This window comes from Podarcis liolepis, assembly GCF_965112155.1.
Source record: "Podarcis liolepis genome assembly, chromosome: 7".
NCBI lineage: Eukaryota > Metazoa > Chordata > Lepidosauria > Squamata > Lacertidae > Podarcis > Podarcis liolepis.
Window position 1 is genome coordinate 19,308,515 of NC_139561.1, and position 19,302 is coordinate 19,327,816.

Sequence of the window (19,302 nt, forward strand, 5' to 3'; positions counted from 1 at the left end):
TTTTCTATGCTTCTTGCTTCAGAAGGAGAGCTAAGGGTTGGGCATAGCTGCCCTGTCCAAGACCCTTTTATCTGTAGTTACAAATAACTGAATCTGAGACTTAGGCAGACAAATCATGTCCTTATTGTAGCATAGCAGTAGAGCACCTGCTTTGCATGTAGAAGGTCCCGGGTTCAATCTCTGGCATCTCCAGGTAGGGCTGGGAGAGAACCCAGTCTGAAACCCCAGAAAACCGCTACCAGTTATTGTGTACCATACTGAGCTAGGTGAACCAGTGGGCCTGATTCAGTATAAGGCAGCTTCCTTTGTTCTTAGGACATGAGGGTGTAAGACAGGCCTGCTGGACCAGGCTAGTGGACCATCTAGTCCATCATCCTGTACTTATAGTGGCCAACAAGATGCCTGTGGGAAGCCTACAAGCTGAATATGCATGCAGCAGCAGCACTCCTATCCACCTTTGATTCCCATCAACTGGTATTCTGGGGCATGATTCTCCTGTATAATGCACTGAACTACTGAGTACATAAGGGGTACAGTGATCTCTCAAGTAAACTTGGAAGTTGTTGGACTCCAACTCCCATCAGCCCCAGCCAGCATGGCCCAGTGATCAGGGATGATGGGAGTTGTAGTCAAGGAACATCTCAAAGCTCACATGTTCCTCTACCTATATCCCACAGTTAAAAAAAAAATGTTCCCATGGGTGCGGTGAACATAAGAAGAGCCCTGTGGCTCTGGGTCAGACCAAAGTCGCATCTAGTCCAGCGTCCTGTTCTCACAGTGGCCATGCATAAGAAGTCCAAACAACAGCACTCTCCTCACTTGCGATTCTCAGCAACCGTAATGAGATAAGCTGTCTCAAATCTGAGAGAGAGATAAAAACTCTGGAGTTAAACAGAAGCTTTAATATAGTGTGTGTGCATAGCTTGCTTACTTCCAAGAAGAAGTAAATACTTTGGGTTGTGTCCCATTTAAATGAATGGACCTAAAGTTCATCATGTCCATTAAATACATTGGATCTGCTCTTGAGTAGGACTAGCATTGCCTATAACCATTTCCCCCAGGTATTTTTCCACACTGTCCTATATTAATAGTGGTGTGTTAAAAGTAGGAATTTGCCATTGTGCATGATTTAAGTCTCCATTTTAAGGGACGTGCTTGCATACAGGATATAAAAGTCCGCATGCAGCATGTCTAAGCACTGTGGATTCGTCTTTTAAAAAATAACCCACAAAATTTAAGCCTTCTGTCAGTATTCCTTCCTCTCTCCCCACTTGCAGTTTATAGGAAGCTCATGTTCCGGTGAGTGATTGCTGATGTCTGCGTCTCTCCTGGCTGTGCTGCCAGCCCTTGTTTGTTTAGAGCAGTGAGCGGTGCTGCCATCCGGGCTGCAGCTGGCAAAATGTGTAGTATGGGAGTTTAATTGATAGGCAAAGAGGGGAAGCAAACAGCCCTGCTTGAGTCAGTGATCAGAGAGGGGCGTTGGCCTTGTCAGTTCCAATTAACAGATAGGAATGGATAATTTCCTGTAACTAGGTTTGCTGGCTAATTTGTAAATTGGTAATATTGGGCTTAGGGCAGGGCAGGGAGAGCTTTTGACATCACTCAAGCAGGAATGTTAGGAGGAATCTGCCTTGGTATAAAGGTTTGGTATACGTGTTTCTTATATATTGTGGCATTTTATGTATTGTAATTTTGCTGTTATTTTCATTGATTATAATAAATGATTCATTGCAATTGTTGAGAGTGAATTTCTGTTTAATACTATTTGCTGATATTTTGAGAGTTAATTTTAAAGTACAGTATACAGTAGTTATATTCTAATGGATTATTGAATATTACTTGGTAGAAGTCATTTATTTTAAGTCATATATTTTATTATGGCTTATTTCTACTGAATTGCAGTGTTATAAGATGTGTGATCTTTGTTGTATGTTTTGTTATTTCTTCAGCTGGTAAACCGCCTTGTAAACCTAGAAAGGTGGTACAGTATACAAATTAAAAGTGAAATGAAAATTAAATGAAACAAAAACTTGAATTATCGGGCCTGTGGCTTCAAATTGGGTTTTTCTTTCCAGCTGTCATTTGTTTTCATCTGTGTACGGATGAGGTTGGAGTGCAGATGGAACAGACTAGTTTTTGAAGACTAGACAGTTATTTGTGTCCACCCCAGAACCTTGGAACTGTCACGTTTAGGATAGATAGGTGTGGGGCTGTCCTCTGCCACTACTAAACAGTGGGGGGGGGGTGGTCCATTAAGATGAATATGGCACTGCCCTCAGCCAGCCCCTGCCTGTCTTCTTGCTTAAAATCAGCCTAGGGATTGGTCCTGCCTGTCAGCTTCCTCTACCATAGCCTAAGTGTTGCTCTTTGGTAGAATTCAGCAGGGAGGAGGATGGGGGAAAATATAGAATTATTTGCTGTTGCCTGGCTGCTTTCTGGCCTACCAGTCCCGTGGGTGCCACTGTTGAGCAGACAAATAATGGTCAGCAAGCTTCCTTAAAGGGCATCTTCTCCATCTCTGAAGGTAGAAAGAACTATAGTGTAGAATGCCGCTACCATAGGAGGGTATCACTTACCTCTGAGAAGGGGAAGAAGGACCATAGCTCTGTGGTACATCACCCTGCTTTGCAAGAGAAGGTTCCAGGTCCAGCCTCCACAGCATCTCCAATTCATTGGATCAGGTCAATTAGAGTGGATAATTAGGGACCAGATTGGCCAGTAGTCTTATCTGGTATTAAGTACCTTTCTTTGAGTGGGAAGGCACTACAGAGGTGCAAAACTAGAGCACTCTGTGGAAGACCTTTGCTTGAGGTCACATCACTTCCAATTATGTGTACCTGCGAGGAATATACCTGCATGACTGCAGTTCATCAAAAGTGTAGCTGTTTCTAATGGAGGGCACTGTCCATTGGTTGGAGAACCCAGAATCTGCTCCAATCTTGACCTTCCAATTTTCTTGATTGTAGGTAAATCCAATGCTGACTGCTGTATTTCAGCATTGTTTTAAGAAGCTGTATTTTCTGGTTCCCTGGTTGTTGTTTTTAAACAGTGTCTTGACTGTGCAACTCTGGCAGAAACATTATACCCATTAATTGTGCCCTGGAAATCTGGAGCACATATTGAAACTGTGACCTCTTGTCTGTTCAATTATTAGAATATGCAGAACAGTCCCAAAAACACTCCTTTTGGCCAGATTATGGGTGTTGTTTTTTAAGACTCTCTAATGTGCTCAGAAATGTTTGTTTGGGTGAAATTCCTGGCCTTTCTGTAGAACAGCGAGTGGCCAAATGAGTGCCATACTTCAAAGCCCAATTAGTGACATGCTTGGAATTTGTCTGGCTAAATGCTTGTTTCTGTCCTCCCCCTCCCCAGGGTTGATGTAGAACAGGGTAACTGAGTTGAATTCAAAGAAATATTTCTATTTCAAATACTCCAGGCCGTAAATTACAAATATTTGCCTGTTAATTTTGCTTTGCTGATGTGCTTCACATGAAAGTGAAGATTGGCCAGTGTGGAAAAAGGGAAAAAAAGAGTTTCTCAGTGCATCTTGAGCACCGCAGTCAATGTTTGGAGAATCAAGGAGTGTTCCTGGATAGATTAGTTCTGACAGAGGGATGCCAAGAAGGGTGATGCTCGAATCGCCTCATGGCAAAGGTTGGCATTGACTGGCATTGACAAAGGAGTTTAAGAGACCAATTAAAGTGGCCAAGAGCTGTGCAGTCTTTTTATTTTCAAAAGCCAGCCCAGGCAACTGTGTCACATTAACACACTTCTTTCTTGTCTGTCTCTCCCCCCTCCTCCTCCCCACCCCGCTTCGCTGTTAGGCTTCTTGCCATCATGCCATCCTGCAGCCATAGACTAGGCTCTTAATGTTTTCATGGGAATGTTTGCTTCAAGAAAGCATAGCGTTTTTGAAGCAAAAGCAACAGAGTGTATTGTGGCACCTTTTTAAAGGCGTAACAAAATTTTATTATGACATAATCTTTTCATTGGACCTATTACAGGAGAAAATCATTCAGGTAGGAGTTCAGCGGCAAGGAGATGTAAAAATTGCAAACAGCAATCAATAAGAACTTTAAATGTAAATTAAATAGTGAAATCCGTTACAGTAGCAGATTGGTGATAATACGATCCTCTCACCAGTGCTGAGTAAATTAACATCTTTAGTGGAACAGGAAACTATTCACAAGCAGTTATTGATAAAGAAGAATACAATGTGAAATAGCTGAACTGCAGTTCATCAAGAAGTTCAGTGCCATCCCCTGTGAGTTAAATTGAGATAACTGCTTGAGTTAATCAGCTTACCAGTGCCAAATATCTGTGCTGTCTAGTACTGTTTCTCGTTGATGGTGATAATGCAGTCATCTCTGCAATGCTCAATAAAATGTCACCAGTCTGCCATTTCATGACTAGTCATGAAAGTTTATGCCATAACACAGCTTGTCCTTAAGATAGCAAAAGACAGTTGATTTTTGCTGTAAGAAGCTAAGACAGCTACCATTCCCTCTGGAAACTGTTCTTGAAACTCATTCCTGTGCCAGAACTACCGTATTTTTCGCCCTATAGGGCGCACCGGCCCATAGGGCGCACCTAGGTTTTTTTTTTGGGGGGGGGGAAATAAAGAAAAAAAAATCTATTCCCCCTCCTCAGGCGCGGGGCTGGGGCGGGGGGAGGCCGAGCTTCCCCCAACCCCAGCCCCCAGAACAGGCTGCTATCCGCAAGCCTTGGGAGCCTGGCGGGAACTCTTGCGGGCTCCCAAGGCTTGCAGACATCTGCCTGAAGCCGGGGTGCGCTGCGGAGTGCTCCCCGGGTTTCGGGCTGCAGGCTGCTATCCGCAAGCCTAGGGAGCCCTGCAGGAATTCCCGCCGGGCTCCCCAGGCTTGTGGATATCTCCCCGAAGCCCAGGGCACACTGCTTAGCACACCCAGGCTTCGGGAGGCAGGCTGCTATCCGCAAGCCTAGGGAGCCCGGCAGGAACTTTCACCGGGCTCCCCAGGCTTGCGGACAGCTTCCTGAAGCCTGCACTCGCCCCATAGGATGCACACACATTTCTCCTTCATTTTTGGAGGGGAAAAGGTGCGTTCTGTAGGGCAAAAAATACAGTATTGGTACTCTAGCATTTTCATGAGCTTTTTGTATTCAGCCCTCTGGTTGGGGAACTTGTCTGAAGTCTACTTGCAGGGGTGCAACAAGAGGTTTTGTACCCTCAGTGACCCATTGACTCCCCAAATATACTGTCTTGAGTTCCTTTCCCAGGAGGGCAATATTTGCTGTGCCTGGCCGATGAGGGCCTTAATTGGGTCTTAATTGAAAATCAATACTTTTTTTAAAAAAAAAAGTCATGTGTTTCGGCATTGATTTGGGTCCAGTTAATTTTAATAGGACATTGCTTTCATGCATTTCTTTTCTGAGTCATTTTTATTGGAAGAGGTGGTTGTAGTGCCTCATGCAAGCATACATTTAGAAGTAGCATGTGTCACTTTTCAAGTCTTTTCCACATTTAACAGAGACAGCATATAATGGCTGTTACAAGATGGCATAATGGCTGCCAACCTGGATGGCTTTAAGATAGACTCATGGGACATCAGTGGTTGCTAGCCACAGTGATATGTTCTACCTCCACTGTCAGAGGCAGTGTGCCTCTTAATACTAGTTGCTGAGATTCACAAGTGAGGAAAGCTGCTCTTGTGCTCAGGTCCTGCTTGCAGGCTTCCCAGTAGGGCATCTGTTGGTACCCACACAACCTTTAGATAACAGGCATGTATAACTTCTCAAATGAGTGAACATTTTTAAAAGTGAAGTGCACTGCTACTTCTGCTGCACAGACTCACTTGCATTTGGAAAGCAGAAGGCTTAATGGGTTGGTGGAGCTGCGACAAGCGCATGGGTACCGCTCATCTTTCCACAACCCTTTCTGGCAGCAGCAGTTGCACAGCCTGGTGGCCAGCTGAGCTAGAGATGCAGGCTGCCATGGTTCAACATTCAGCAAACGCTTTGGCAGCCCACTTTGCACCCTGCTGAGCTTTCCCTGCAGCCGTGCCTTCCTAATGCTTGTTGGGCAAGACCTGACACATTTGTTTCCCATGGTGTGGTTTGCCGTCCTGTAGCATAACAGACAGCAAGAGATGACTGCATAGTGTGTCTGACTAGATAGACCAGGAGTACATAACTCACAAGGGTAGAGCATCTGCTTTGCATGCAAAAGACCCAGGTTCAATTCTTTGGCTGGGAGAGACCCCTTCTTAAAATCCTGGAAAGATGCTGCCTGTCTGCAGACAACAAAGAGCCACAATAGACAAACCAACTCAGTATAATAATAATAATAATTTATAATAATTTATTATTTATACCCCGCCCATCTGGCTGGGCTTCCCCAGCCACTCTGGGCAGCATCCAACTAAATATTAAAATATAGTAATACATGAAACATTAAAAGCTTCCTTAAACAGGGCTGCCTTCAGATGTCTTCTAAAAGTTTGGTAGTTGTTGTTCTCTTTGACATCTGGTGGGACGGCGTTCCACAGGGCGGGCACCACTACCGAGAAGGCCCTCTGCCTGGTTCCCTGTAATTTGGTTGCTCGCAGTGAGGGAACTGCCAGAAGGCCCTCGGCATTGGACCTCAGTGTCTGGGTAGAACAATGGGGGTGGCAGCTTCCTTTGTTTCTATGAGGTTATGTTTCTAATCTCCAGCCTGTGGGCCAACTTTTACCTACCATGCTGTTCCTGGAAAATCACATCCATTTCCTCTGCCCTTCAAGCCTCATTCCCTACCTACACACCTCCAGTTTTTCTTTCTTAGTCTGCTGATGTTGGATGCCCTGCCTTTGTACCTTCCCTGTGTCCCAGAATTGCTTTCAGAGTCCTCCATCTTCCCCCTTGTGGGATTCCCCCCCCCCTGGGATTCTTAATCCCAGGCAAACTGACAGCTTCACCTTCCCTCACAGAAGTCTAACTGCAGAATGTTTAGCACCTGGGCTGCTGCACATCCTGCACTGCCACATCAGCTCAACCAGTCAAGTGTTGAAGGTTTCACTGCTACAAGTGAATATGATATTGATACAATAGGCAATGTATTGGGGTGGCTGTGGGACTTGGTCCTAGGTAAGTTGGCATAGGATGGCAACCCAGATCTCTTTTAAATATAGATATAGTTCAGAACAAGTATGTAAACTGCAAAGTACTGGAAGAAGGAAATGAGTGATGTTGAAAATGTGTTAACGTGAAATGGCATCTTTGGTGTCTCTGAACTTGAAAGAAAGGAGTAAGGTGAAGACCTGGTTCTGACCATTTGATTCTGATTTTTTTAAAAGAGAAATGTTCCAAGGTTTTCTGTGTAAATGTCTACATCTTTGACCTTTTCCTTATTTGCTCCCTTTTCAGTCTTTCCTGTATTACTGACTTGGGTTTATCTTTTCTCCCTTTAGAGAGTTTTGAGGTGACAGTCACCAAAGAAGGTGATAAAGGGTTCTTTCTATCCCCCTTTTATGAATATTAACCCACTAACTTTGGTTATGAAATGGGGAATCAGCACTTAAACAGAAGATCCTGTCATGCTCTTTGACCCCATTTTATTATCCCAGTTTTTTCCTCCCCGACCCCACCACCCTCAAAATATATTGATAGAAAAATGTTATGTAACCAACCCTTGGCTAGAAATATCGGTAAATCAGACATCCATTTGAACTGTGCAGTTTAATACATAGGCTGTGTATAGTTCTGGTAAATGTGTTTTCTGAGCGTTTTCTCTAGTAGTTTCCCTTTCTGGGGGTGTTCTAGTCATATATTGAAACAAAACTTTTACCAACTGAAGCAATGAATTGTATACTGCATACCAGCAATTCATGGTATAGATTGTTGGTCACTTTGTATACAACTAAGCTGGATACAACTAAGCTGGACTTAGTTGTAGCCCATGCAGGTATAATAGTTGTAATCTTGGAGATGGAGATACCCACAAACATGTTTATTCTTTCAGCCTCCCTTGCCTTCCAGCTTTCCTTCCCTTTTCAGAGCTAACCATGGTGCTTGGTTACATCTGTACTGAAGCAACAATGGTTAGTTTCAAAGTGGTATAACCACTGTAGGCTTGCACACTCTAGTTTGAAACTTAACTGCGCTTGTAGTATTAGTGGAGATGTAACTCTGTGCTATGGTTAGCTCTGAAAAGGAGAGAGAGACGGCAATTATGTGCAAGAAGGAAGTCGAGGGGAAAGAGAGTGAGAGCAGGTGGGGCATCCTGAATCTCACAACCAGAGCCACAACAGTAGAAATAGTTTGTCCTTGCACTGGGCCTATATCACTCTCTCCTATTTATGTTATGGTTTAGGGCTGAACCACAAAGTAAGAGTATAGAGGACAGTTCTAAGTTAGTAGGTTGAAATGGATGCCTGAAAAAGTTGGTATTTCTACCTTTTCTCATTCAGTAGTTCATTCTGATTCCCTGACTTTTTTTTTTTTAAACGCCAGGTACATTGCACAGGAAGACTTTGTCCTTTTGATCAATTGACAGAATTTATGTTAATTGTGGTGCTGAATCTTCTATATATCTTGAAGCTTTTCTTTCCATCTTTTCCCCCTGTTCCCTCTCCTGACTTTGTAACGGCGCATTATAACCTCCTGCTCTGGTCAAAATCCAGCAAAGCTGCCCAGCTATTTCCCAGTAGCTTGGCATAGAAGATATCTCCCCCACCCTGTGGCCTTGGCTGTTCGCTCCCCTAAGATCTCTTACTCTTTTGCCCTAGAGTGCATCTCAAGTACTCCTGTGAAATGCCTGTCTACATCTCTCTTTCTCTCTCTTTTTGTATTCCTGCATGAATGGATGCAAAGTAAAAAAACCAGTTGCTTGGAAAGCAAAATGTATGCCTTTTTATTTTTATTTTAAAAACAAAGTTCCCGGAACTCACCCATCTTTAAAAGCACAGTTGCCTCTTTGCTTTGTCCACAGACCCTCACAAACCCCTGGCTGCACACACATACAATTGCATTTAAAAAGCAAAACAAAAAAAACCCACCCCGCTGTTTCATGCTTTGTTACCTGGAAATGCTAACTGGAGTTACTTTGAATCTCATAGGTGAGATTTGTGGGTTTAAAATCCATGGCCAAAATGTCCCTTTTGAAGCGGTGGTGGTGGATAAATCCACTGGGGAGGGGATGATCCGATCCAAAGAGAAACTGGACTGTGAGCTGCAGAAGGACTACACGTTCACCATCCAGGCCTATGATTGTGGGAAGGGCCCAGACGGAGCAAATATGAAGAAATCCCACAAGTAAGTACAGCGTGCGAGAGAGGGAGGTGGGAGGCTCTGATTTAGGGATCTTTTTTCCCTCCTGACAGGATGCGGTTTCTTCTTCTTTGTAGTCTGCCCTTGAATGAATGAATTAAAACCGGCTGGTGACAGTGATAGATGCTCAATGGGTGGTCTTGCTACCAGAAGTGTTCCCAGCTGCACCCAGGCCCTAAATTGCATTGATCTGCCCATACATTACCTGCTTGATTAAAATCATTCTGCCACATTCATAAGCTGCCTGTTTGCCAGTGCATTCAAGGCCGTTTGCAGTCGTAAACAATGATATGGGTTTTAATAATAAATGTGGGGTGGGAGGGAAAGAGGTAAATAAAGGTATGTTCAGTGGTAGAGTATCTGCTTTGCAATCAGAAGGTCCCGCCCCAGCATCTCCTGATAGGGCTTAGGTAGAGACACTCTGTCTGAAACCCTAGAGAGCTGCTGCTAGTCAGTATGGACTATACCAGGCTTCCTCAACCTCGGCCCTCCAGATGTTTTGAGACTACAATTCCCATCATCCCTGACCACTTGTCCTGCTAGCTGGGGATCATGGGAGTTGTAAGCCAAAAGCATCTGGAGATTGAGGAAGCCTGGACTATACTATACCCCCCAACATTCCTCAGATGAAAATAGGGACAGTCTATTCTGCATTGTTATCACTGCTTGAGCATTGACAAAAGTTATTAGAGATTTTCTTTTTCCCTCAGGCTTCCCTAAATGCAATGCATAAATTCTAAGATTTCTGTGCTTAAAATACAGCAGTTCTGTGTGTTTCCTCTAACAGATGAAACCAGTTGTTCCATCTAGCTCAGTATTGTCTACACTGACTGGCAGAGGCTCTCACGGGTTTCAGGCAAGGGAGTCTTTTCCAGCACTATCTGGAAATTCCAGGGATTGATCCTTCCTTCAGGCCTTCTGTATGCAAAGTGGGATCTCTATCACTAGGCTATGGCCCTTTCCCAAATGCCTTCCCATACCTTGGGTTGCGCGTTTTCCGGTTACGGACACGCCGAAACCCGGAAGTACCGAAACAGGTTACTTCTGGGTTTCGGCGCATACGCAGAAGCCCCGAGTTGCGTCACGCGCATGCGCAGACGTGGCGCCGGGTTGTGAACGTGCCTCCCGCACGGATCACGTTCGCAACCCGAGGTTCCACTGTATTGCATCACTTTGCTTTCATTTTTAAAAAATATAACTTTTATTGAGTTTCAGGACAAACACAGAAAATATACAGAATAAAAACTGTGCTGTATTCAGAACTCAAAAACATTGGTTCCCCTTCCCACCCAGTATCCACTGACTCTCTTCCCTAGAGAGCTTAATGTCATCAGCACACCCAAAGCCTCTTCATAGTACTTGGTTACAGCAGGACCAGACAGATTAAAGGGATTCAGTACATACACCTGTCATGCCTAAAAGAGCCAGATGCGTATTGGGTTGGAACAAGGTTTAGATCGCTAAATCCGTAGTCACATCCCATTCTCTAAGATGTACCTCTTGGATTTGCTCCTGTGCATATCTTGTACAGCTTGGGCAGGGTGCTGCTGCTGACACCCAGCTGCTCTCCAGCCTCTTAACATGGTCCAGAAGGCTTTGGTTGATGGGCAGCCTAAGAATGGAATAGATGAATGAAAGCATCAGTGCTCTTCTCCAATACACAGAAGTGGGCCCTTTAATATGTTGTATGGAACAGGCCCGTCCTGGATGTGCAGTATACATAATCCATTTTTCCCCGGCATGCAAAAATTCCCCCCCTCTCCAGCACACAGCAGTCTTTATACACACTGTTCTCTTTCACATGTCCGCAAAGCTGGCCAAAAGCATTTGTTCATTGATGGGAAACAAAACAGTGGGTTCAAGGAATCTAAAATATGTAGTGGATCTTTTTGTACACCTACTTAGGCTCCCGCTGAAAAGAGAACTCTTGTGTGAATGAGACTGATGCTCTGTATATCATAACTTCAGTGGCTAGAATACTTTATGCAAAGGCGTGGGGTGGAAAACGGAAGCCTAATAAACTATATCTAATAAAGCATGGGAGCAGGTAAATATTGGTAAGCTAACAGATATGCTATGGGGGTAGAGAAGTTGAGAGAGAATAATCCATGGAACCAAGTAACTTAATATCTCAAAAGAGAGATGGGAATTTCAGGACAGGGAATTGATTACATGTGTTTATGAGGACATAAAATTAATACAAATGAGGAAAAGTCAAAAGCTTTAAACAAAATGAAGAACAAGTCAGACATCAGCCCCAAGTATCCTTTTTTAACTCTTATATTTATTCTAGCTCTGTAATAGTAAAATTATTTAATTCTATGCAAGTTTTGAAATTAAAGGCTTTAAATATTGCTGTTCAATTGTATGAAATAATAATGTTTATTTATTTTTTAAATGAAACTGGTGCTCCAGACAGCGTTTGCATTTCCAAAGCTCAATTCCCTATTGATTTATTCTGTGTTTTGCTTACTGATAAGGGTCACACGTTTTTGTAATAACTTTTGAGTACAAGAGGCAGTCTCAGATATTCTTTATAGGTTTTCCTATTAAATATAAGGTATTGTAGTCATCTTTATGGTGGCAAATTTTCATGCCTTTAAGAAATGAGCTCACTTGGCCTTTACTTCAATAAATCTTGAGTTGTAATAAAAGCTATCAAATCTGGCTGACCAGGCCAATTGCCCTGTCTTTATTCAGTTCCCGTGATTCATTAGATGCCATTTATAGTAGGGAAAATAAATGACCGGCACCACATTTGCAAAGCCTGAGACATGAGAGTAGCTTTGGGTGTTCCATGGAGGGACAGCGAGTGCCTTGCAAACCCTATTCTTCTTTATCTCTGTTTAATGTGCATTAGAGATGCAAGGCATTACTTGTTCCTTTGCCCCATTGTGCCTTCTTGAAACTGCTCCGTTGCTTGCTGCCAGGCATGTAACTCCTAGGTGCTTGAAGCTGAAAACTCCAGACAGCTGTGTTGCTCATCCTCTGACGGGGAAACGATAGCACTCCCATCTGTGTCTTCCTCCCTAGTACAGAGGTAGTCCAACATTGTGTCCTCCAGATGTTGCATTGCAGCAGGACTCTTAGCAACTTGGCTCTGCAAGGAACCCACAGTGCATAGTTACCGTATTTTTCGCACCATAGGGCGCACCGGACCATAGGGCGCACCCAGTTTTTAGGGGGGGAAATCAAGGGAAAAAATATTCCCCCCCCCAGCCCCAAAGAGCAGCGTACAGGCTGCACACAACCTCTCCCTGCCAGAGGGGTTGCGTGCAGCTATGGAAGAAGGCAAGGCAGCGAGCGGGATGGATCCCGCTCGCTGTTTTGGCTTCCCCTTTAGCCCCGCGCAGCCTCTCCTTGCTGGGAGAGGCTGTGTGGGGCTAAAGAAGCCATAGCCCCGTGCAGCCTCTCCTTGCGGAGGGGTTGCACGCAGCTATGGAAGAAGGCAAGGCAGCGAGCGGGATCCATCCCGCTCACTGTTTTGGCTTCCCCTTTAGCCCCGTGCAGCCTCTCCTTGCCGGAGGGCTTGCGCACGGCTATGGCACAAGCCTGCATTCGCTCTATAGGACGCACACACATTTCCCCTCAATTTTTGGAGAGGAAAAACTGCGTCCAATAGAGCGAAAAATACGGTAGACTATGCAGCCCCCTGCCACAGGGGGCAGTGATGGCCACCAGCTTGAATGGAGGGCAGCATGTTGTCTGCCTTTGCCCAAGAAGATAGAAGAGCCCTGGGGAGTGTGGGATCAGTGGATGATTTCCTGTGGGTTGATCTAAAAAAACAAACAAGCTGCATTTTGATTACGCTCCCGTGTACTGGAATAGCTAGAAAGATAAAGTAGGCAGTTGGTTGAAATCACATCTCGGACTTGGACTCCTTATCTACCCACACATTAGTAGCCTCCGTGTTTCAATAATAATAATAATAATAATAATAATAATAATAATAATAATAATAATAATAATAATAATAAAAAACAGCTGTTGTTTTAATGTATTTATATTCTACCTTTCTCCTAGTTCGGAATTCAAGGTGGCTTATAACATTTAAAAACATCACTATAAAATACAGAGTAATAAAAGTGAGCTAGTTGAAAAGCAATAGTTAAAATACATTAAAGCACATTTAAAACCAGCATTGAAATACAGTTTGCCCTGACAGCGGCCCAGTGGTCAGCATCTTCTGCATCTTAGTTTTCTAAGGGCTATCTGAATAATGGGAATAATGGTGGTCTTGCAGGGGTGAAAGGCAAACATGCAGGTTCGGAGTTGCAGAATCTTTTTAGAACACTAATACTATTCTGTAAGCCATAACTGGTTGATTGCTAGAGAATGTAGTTGGCTCACTTTTTGTTTTGACTCTGCTGAATGCCTATAATTGGCTGCTACTCTGTCTCCAGAGCAACGGTGCATATCCAGGTGAATGATGTCAATGAGTATGCCCCGGTGTTTAAAGAGAAGTCCTACAAAGCCGCCGTTATTGAGGGCAAGAGGTACGACAACATCCTGAAAGTGGAAGCAGTGGATGCCGACTGCTCTCCCCAGTTCAGCCAGATTTGCAGCTATGAAATCGTCACACCAGATGTTCCCTTTGCTATTGACAAGGATGGTAAGTAGGACCATTGACTATGTGTGTGTTTATACAGGGGTAGTGTCCATTTCACCCTGCTCCATAAAAGCATTTAAATCTAGCATTTTTTATTTTTTGAGATTTTGGAAGGGGGGAAAAAAAGCTCAACAACTGTCTGGAAATGTGGCAACCCTATACTAGGACTAACATTAGATACAAACGAGAGATGAGGAATCTGTTGCCCTCTACGAGCTCCCATCAGATTCAGCCAGTGTGGCCAGTGATCAGGGATGATAGAAATTGTAGTCCAACATCTGGAGGACCCACACCTTCCTCATCCCTGATGCAACAGAAGAAAATACCTCTTTTCATTGGTGCTTCAAATTTTCAGCCTACAAAATAGGAGTATTTCAAACTTTGTTCTCGAAAGCTTTGGAGCTGGTCGTGTGCTTGTCATAGGCTACTATGGGAGATCAGGTGTGTCTAAGGAAAGTTGGAAAAAGACTTAATGTCTCTCTGCTGCCCATCCTGCCCTGTGATGAAAAGTCACAGGGGAGGGATGGACACATTCCACAGCAGAGGTTCTCAAACCGCTGAAGAGGCTAAAGAGGCCTAGTGCCCGCAATTTTCTCAGCGGTTTTATTGTGACACAGGAGCTGTAGACTGAAAAACATTGTTAAAACACACACATCCTTTGATTTATGGAACAAAAAAAGTGCATTAAGTTATCTATTGAGGTTCCCAGTGAGTGGTCTGCAGCAACTTTTGAGAACCGTCATTCTAGAGTACCCTGGACTCTTTAAGTTCACTTCATTCAAGAGCCACAACTGCTTGGCTAGTGTCATGTTTATTTAGTGCATTTATATCCCACCTTTTCCTCCCAAAGAGCTCTAAGTGGTATACATGGTTCTCCCCCTCCTGATTTAATTCCCTCAACAATCCTGTGAGGCAAGTTAGGCTGAGATACACTGACGCGCTCCAAGGGTCACCTGGTGAGCTTCATAGCTGAGCTGGGATTTGAACCCTGGTCTCCCAAGTCCTAGTCCAGCACTCTTAAGCACTACAGCACACTGTAGGCTGAGCACTGCAAAACACTCTTTAGCACAGAAGATTTGATGGCAAAATAAATACTGGATTATCTACGTGCATTTTTTGTTTGCTTTCTGTTGATTCTCTACGCGTTCCCACTGCTTCTCGAACCCATTCACCAAGAAAATTCTCCTATAACTTGGCATAGGCACCCCAAGTAAATTTTTATTCACAACTTCTCCACCCCCTCAACCTTTTCAGTGCACCAGTTTGTTTGTTTTTGAAAAAAAACACAAACGCTTTCCTCCCGCTGTCAGGTTACATTAAGAACACAGAGAAGCTGAACTACGGCAAGGAGCACCAGTATAAGCTCACCGTGACGGCCTATGACTGCGGGAAGAAGAGAGCTGCCGAGGACGTGCTGGTGAAGATCACCATTAAACCTACATGCAAGCCAGGCTGGCAAGGTTAGTGCTGTTCCCCACCCACCCAATGCAGCGTTACAGCAGTGAAATGCTTTCCAGTGCATATTACCAGTACCCTTTTTTGGGAGAAAGGTGGTGTTGAGAGTGTTGACAGAGCAGCTGTAGGTGTCCCTGGAAGACACTTCCTACTTGGAGCCGCTTCAATCTGGGTTTAGGCCTGGTGGATCCAGGATCTAGTCAACCCATGCAGAGGGGAGTGGGGTTCTGGCCATCCTGAATGAGGCAGTCATCTAACCACTCCTGAAAATAGTAACGGTACCGCTCTGTTCTGTCTTGTTCAGTCCCCACCTGGAGTTTCATGTCCAGTTCTGGGCACCACAATTTAAGAGCAATATCGACAAGTTGGGACTGTGTGCACAGGAGGGCAACAAAGATGATAAAGGGTCTGGAAACCAAGCCTTGTGAGGAACAGCTGAGGGAGTTGGGTATGTTTAGTCTGGAGAGGAAGAGATTAAGAGATGATATGATAGCCACCTTCAAATATCTGAAGGGCTGGCAGTGTCACATGGAAGACAGTGCAAGCTTGTTTTCTGCTGCTCCAGAGGGTGGGGCCCGAACCAAAGGATTCAAATGACAATGCAAGAGATTCCGACTAAACATTAGGAAGAACTTTTTGAGGGTAGGAGCTGTTAATCGGTGGAATGTATTTCCTGGGAAAGTGGTGGACTCTCCTTCATTGGAGGTTTTTAAACCGAGGTTGGATGGTCATCTGTCAGAGATTCTTTAGGTGTGATTCCTGCATTACAGGGGGTTGGACTTAGATGACCATTAGGGTCCCTTCCTGTTGGTTTGTGACAACTACCACCCAGTTCCCAATACTACCCATCCCTCCCTTTAGGAAAGGTGTTTGAGAGGGTTGTGGCAAGTAATTGCAGTTACTCTTGGAAGAAAAAGATCATTTGGACCCATTTCAGTTCTCAGTTCAGGCCCGGTTGTAATAGGAAGTAAAATATTTTTAGTTCCTAACTCATCACCTTTGTCCTTCTGAGGCTGTGGTTTTGTACTTCTTTATATTCTCTGCTTTCTTTTAAAATTGGATTGATTGAGGTACGAGGGTTTGCTAATGGATCTTTACTGTTCTCCCCTACCCCCTCTATTTATGACTTCAGGCTGGAGCAAAAGAATGGAGTACGAACCTGGAACTGGCTCTCTCGCTCTCTTTCCCAACATCCATCTGGAGACATGTGATGAGCCCATCACCTCCGTGCAGGCCACAGTTGAGCTGGAGACCAACCATATCGGGAAGGGCTGTGACCGAGATACTTACTCTGAGAAATCCCTTCACAGGCTCTGTGGTAAGTTCCTTTGGTCTGACTTAGGCCTATCAAAAATCCACGCCTTCCTTTTATCTTTATCTCATTTCAAATAGTCAGTGCAAAATCTGCATAACCCACCCCCCACAAATCAGTATTTTTAAAATCTTAAAACTTCATAAAATTAAACTATTTTGCTGTTGTTATCATCCGTCTGTCTCGAGAGACAACAGAGTGCATTTCCAGGATTAAAGTCAGAATGCTGAGTCAGCAGCACCAAAGTGACCTCCATGGGGTGCAAGCCTGGGAGACCTGGGATGCCCAGAAAACAAGACCCCCCCCCTCTTGGCCTTGCTGGTGTGATTGAAAGGAAAGCAGAGCAATGCATTTGGCACCAGCTTAGCTGCAGGACTTGCCAGAAGTACAAGGCACCATTCAACCATCTTAGGGACTGCACTTCTGATTTCTGTAGAGTTTACTCCATAGTCTTTTCTTCTCCTGAAGATATTCCACAAGGCAGCGGAGGTATAGGATCAGAGTTTTATTTCTCCTAAATAGGCGACCTTCCCAGGTTGACGAGCCCCATCTGCCCCTATAATACAACTAGAATAAATATTATGGATGGAAGTAACTATTCTTAATAAAAGGAGCAGATACTTCATCTGGTGTCTGTAACTTGTTCTTCGTTTTGTTTGAAGCCCTCAGCTTTTCTTTTAAGTGCATATATTTCATGTACTTTGTACAGTCGGCTATTTTCTAAACACACAAATGCACACTTCTCTGTCCTCCTTCCATGCAAGCAAAGAGTCAAAAGACACATTTCCAGCCAGGCAAAAACACTGAGTGAGTGTGTGAAGCAAAACCAGTGAGACAGATAGCCTGGAGAGGGTCCTATGGGTCAGATAGAGAACCCTGGAGGGCTGCGTTTGGCCCCCCGGGTCTGAGGTTCCCCATCCCTGTTGTAAGCATTGACAGACCAGAGGCGGAGGAAGGTGGGCGCTTCCCTTTAGCATGTGGCCTTTAAAACACAAAGGATAACTCATTTATTTGTGTTACTGGTTTAGAACCCTCCCTTTTTTGTTGGTGTGCTGGAAGTGGCGAATGCACATCGCCACTGGCACGAAATATCAGTGTGAAATTATAGCAGTCTTTATCTGTTGCATGTGAGTTGGTCTCTTCATCATCAGCTAGCCCACAAGTCTTTATTCACAGCTTCTGCTGTCTGCCTCCTCTGGGAAAGACCAGAACTAGGCCATAAACAGTGCAGAAGGCCAGAAGAGGCAGGTGCAAACATGCACCTATATCCCTAATAGTGTTGTATTATTCTCTCTTAACTGTAAGCTCCTTTGGGAGCCAATCTTGGCTGCATAGCATGGTGTCAGTATCTTTACAAACAATTCCCAGTGCAAGCTCTTGAGAGATGGCTTTGGTCTTCCTCCATGGCTCCTGTCAGCTGAACATTTCTCCAAGGGAACGAGCAACAATGGCAATTGTTAGGGCAGGGTTTGGTCCCTTCCCTTGCTCCTGAGAATTAAACAGCCTCTGAGTGCGGCAGCAGTGATGGCTCATGGAAGGCTGAGCTTGAGGGATTGGATGACAGAAGCCATATGAGAGGAGGGAGCTGTAAATAGTGATGGAGCCTTCTTCAATTTGAAACAAGAACTCAACAAGAGAAGTGCCATTAGAGCGTAATGCAGTTCTCAACACAAAAGTGCAGAGATGCTAAAGGCAGTGGAACCTGGTTATTTGCAAGTGGGTTTAATGGGGGGGGGGCATTTTTAAAGCGGTGGGGGTCTGTCTAGCTCCACTACAGTGGAAGTTCAGGAAACAATGCTGACTCTGAATTCTTGCTGCTAATTCTGTGAAAGCCTAGCATTTTTTCCTAACAACAGATATCTCTCACACACACACACACACACACACACACACACACACACACAAATGTGTTTCCTTTGTTGGCAGTCTGCTGTGAAATAGTTGATGGTTTTAATTGCAGGTGCTTCCTCTGGCACAGCTGAGCTCCTTCCTCCTCCGAGCAGCACGGCAAACTGGACAATAGGCCTTCCAACTGACAACGGCCATGACAGCGACCAGGTCTTCGAGTTCAATGGCACCCAAGCCGTGAAGGTCCCAGACAACGTTGTCACCGTCAACATGAAAGAGCCTTTTGTGATTTCCGTGTGGATGAGGCATGGGCCTGGGGCCAGGGAGAAGGAGACCATCATCTGCAACTCAGACAAGACAGGTTGGAACGGATGGGGAAGGGAACCCTTGGGCTAAAAAATGGGGGCTTTTAGGACTGGCTGAACCATTGCAACGCCACAGAACATTAGCAAACACTCCAGTTTCTGTGAGTTGGAGGGAGGGAGAACCTGATTGCATCTGTGTAAGAATAGTTGCCCAGTGCTCACCATTGCTATTCCATTGTAATGTGGCAAAGGATGCTGCAGTCTGTTCTGATTTTGTGTGTTTGGTGTGGGTGAGGGGCAGGGTTGGTGGTGGTGGGTAAATGTATCTGATTCTTCATGTTAGTGGCAGTCAGAAGTGTGGGAGTTGCTGCATTCCAGTTTTCTCCAGCAGGTGTTGCAATATGATCCCTCAGTATGCTCATAAAAAATGAACTGTGTGCACAAAAGTCTTGATTGACATTTTCTGGGAAAACATGTTTTTCTCTTCTGTC

General features: G+C 44.5%; 1 protein-coding gene across 4 annotated transcripts in view; it reads left to right on the top strand.

Moving 5' to 3' along the window:
- The window catches only part of CLSTN1 (calsyntenin 1), a 63,905-nt gene that overhangs the window by 23,088 nt on the left and 21,515 nt on the right, over positions 1-19,302 (top strand). For 2 of the 4 annotated variants that reach the window (XM_083512939.1, XM_083512941.1), the window contains exons 3-8: positions 7,425-7,454; positions 9,072-9,267; positions 13,686-13,894; positions 15,202-15,351; positions 16,479-16,664; positions 18,619-18,867. In XM_083512939.1, the coding sequence (XP_083369065.1) occupies positions 7,425-7,454; positions 9,072-9,267; positions 13,686-13,894; positions 15,202-15,351; positions 16,479-16,664; positions 18,619-18,867 (1,020 nt within the window). The remainder of the gene's footprint in view (positions 1-7,424; positions 7,455-9,071; positions 9,268-13,685; positions 13,895-15,201; positions 15,352-16,478; positions 16,665-18,618; positions 18,868-19,302) is intronic. The other 2 variants (XM_083512942.1, XM_083512940.1) reach the window with 1 other exon arrangement.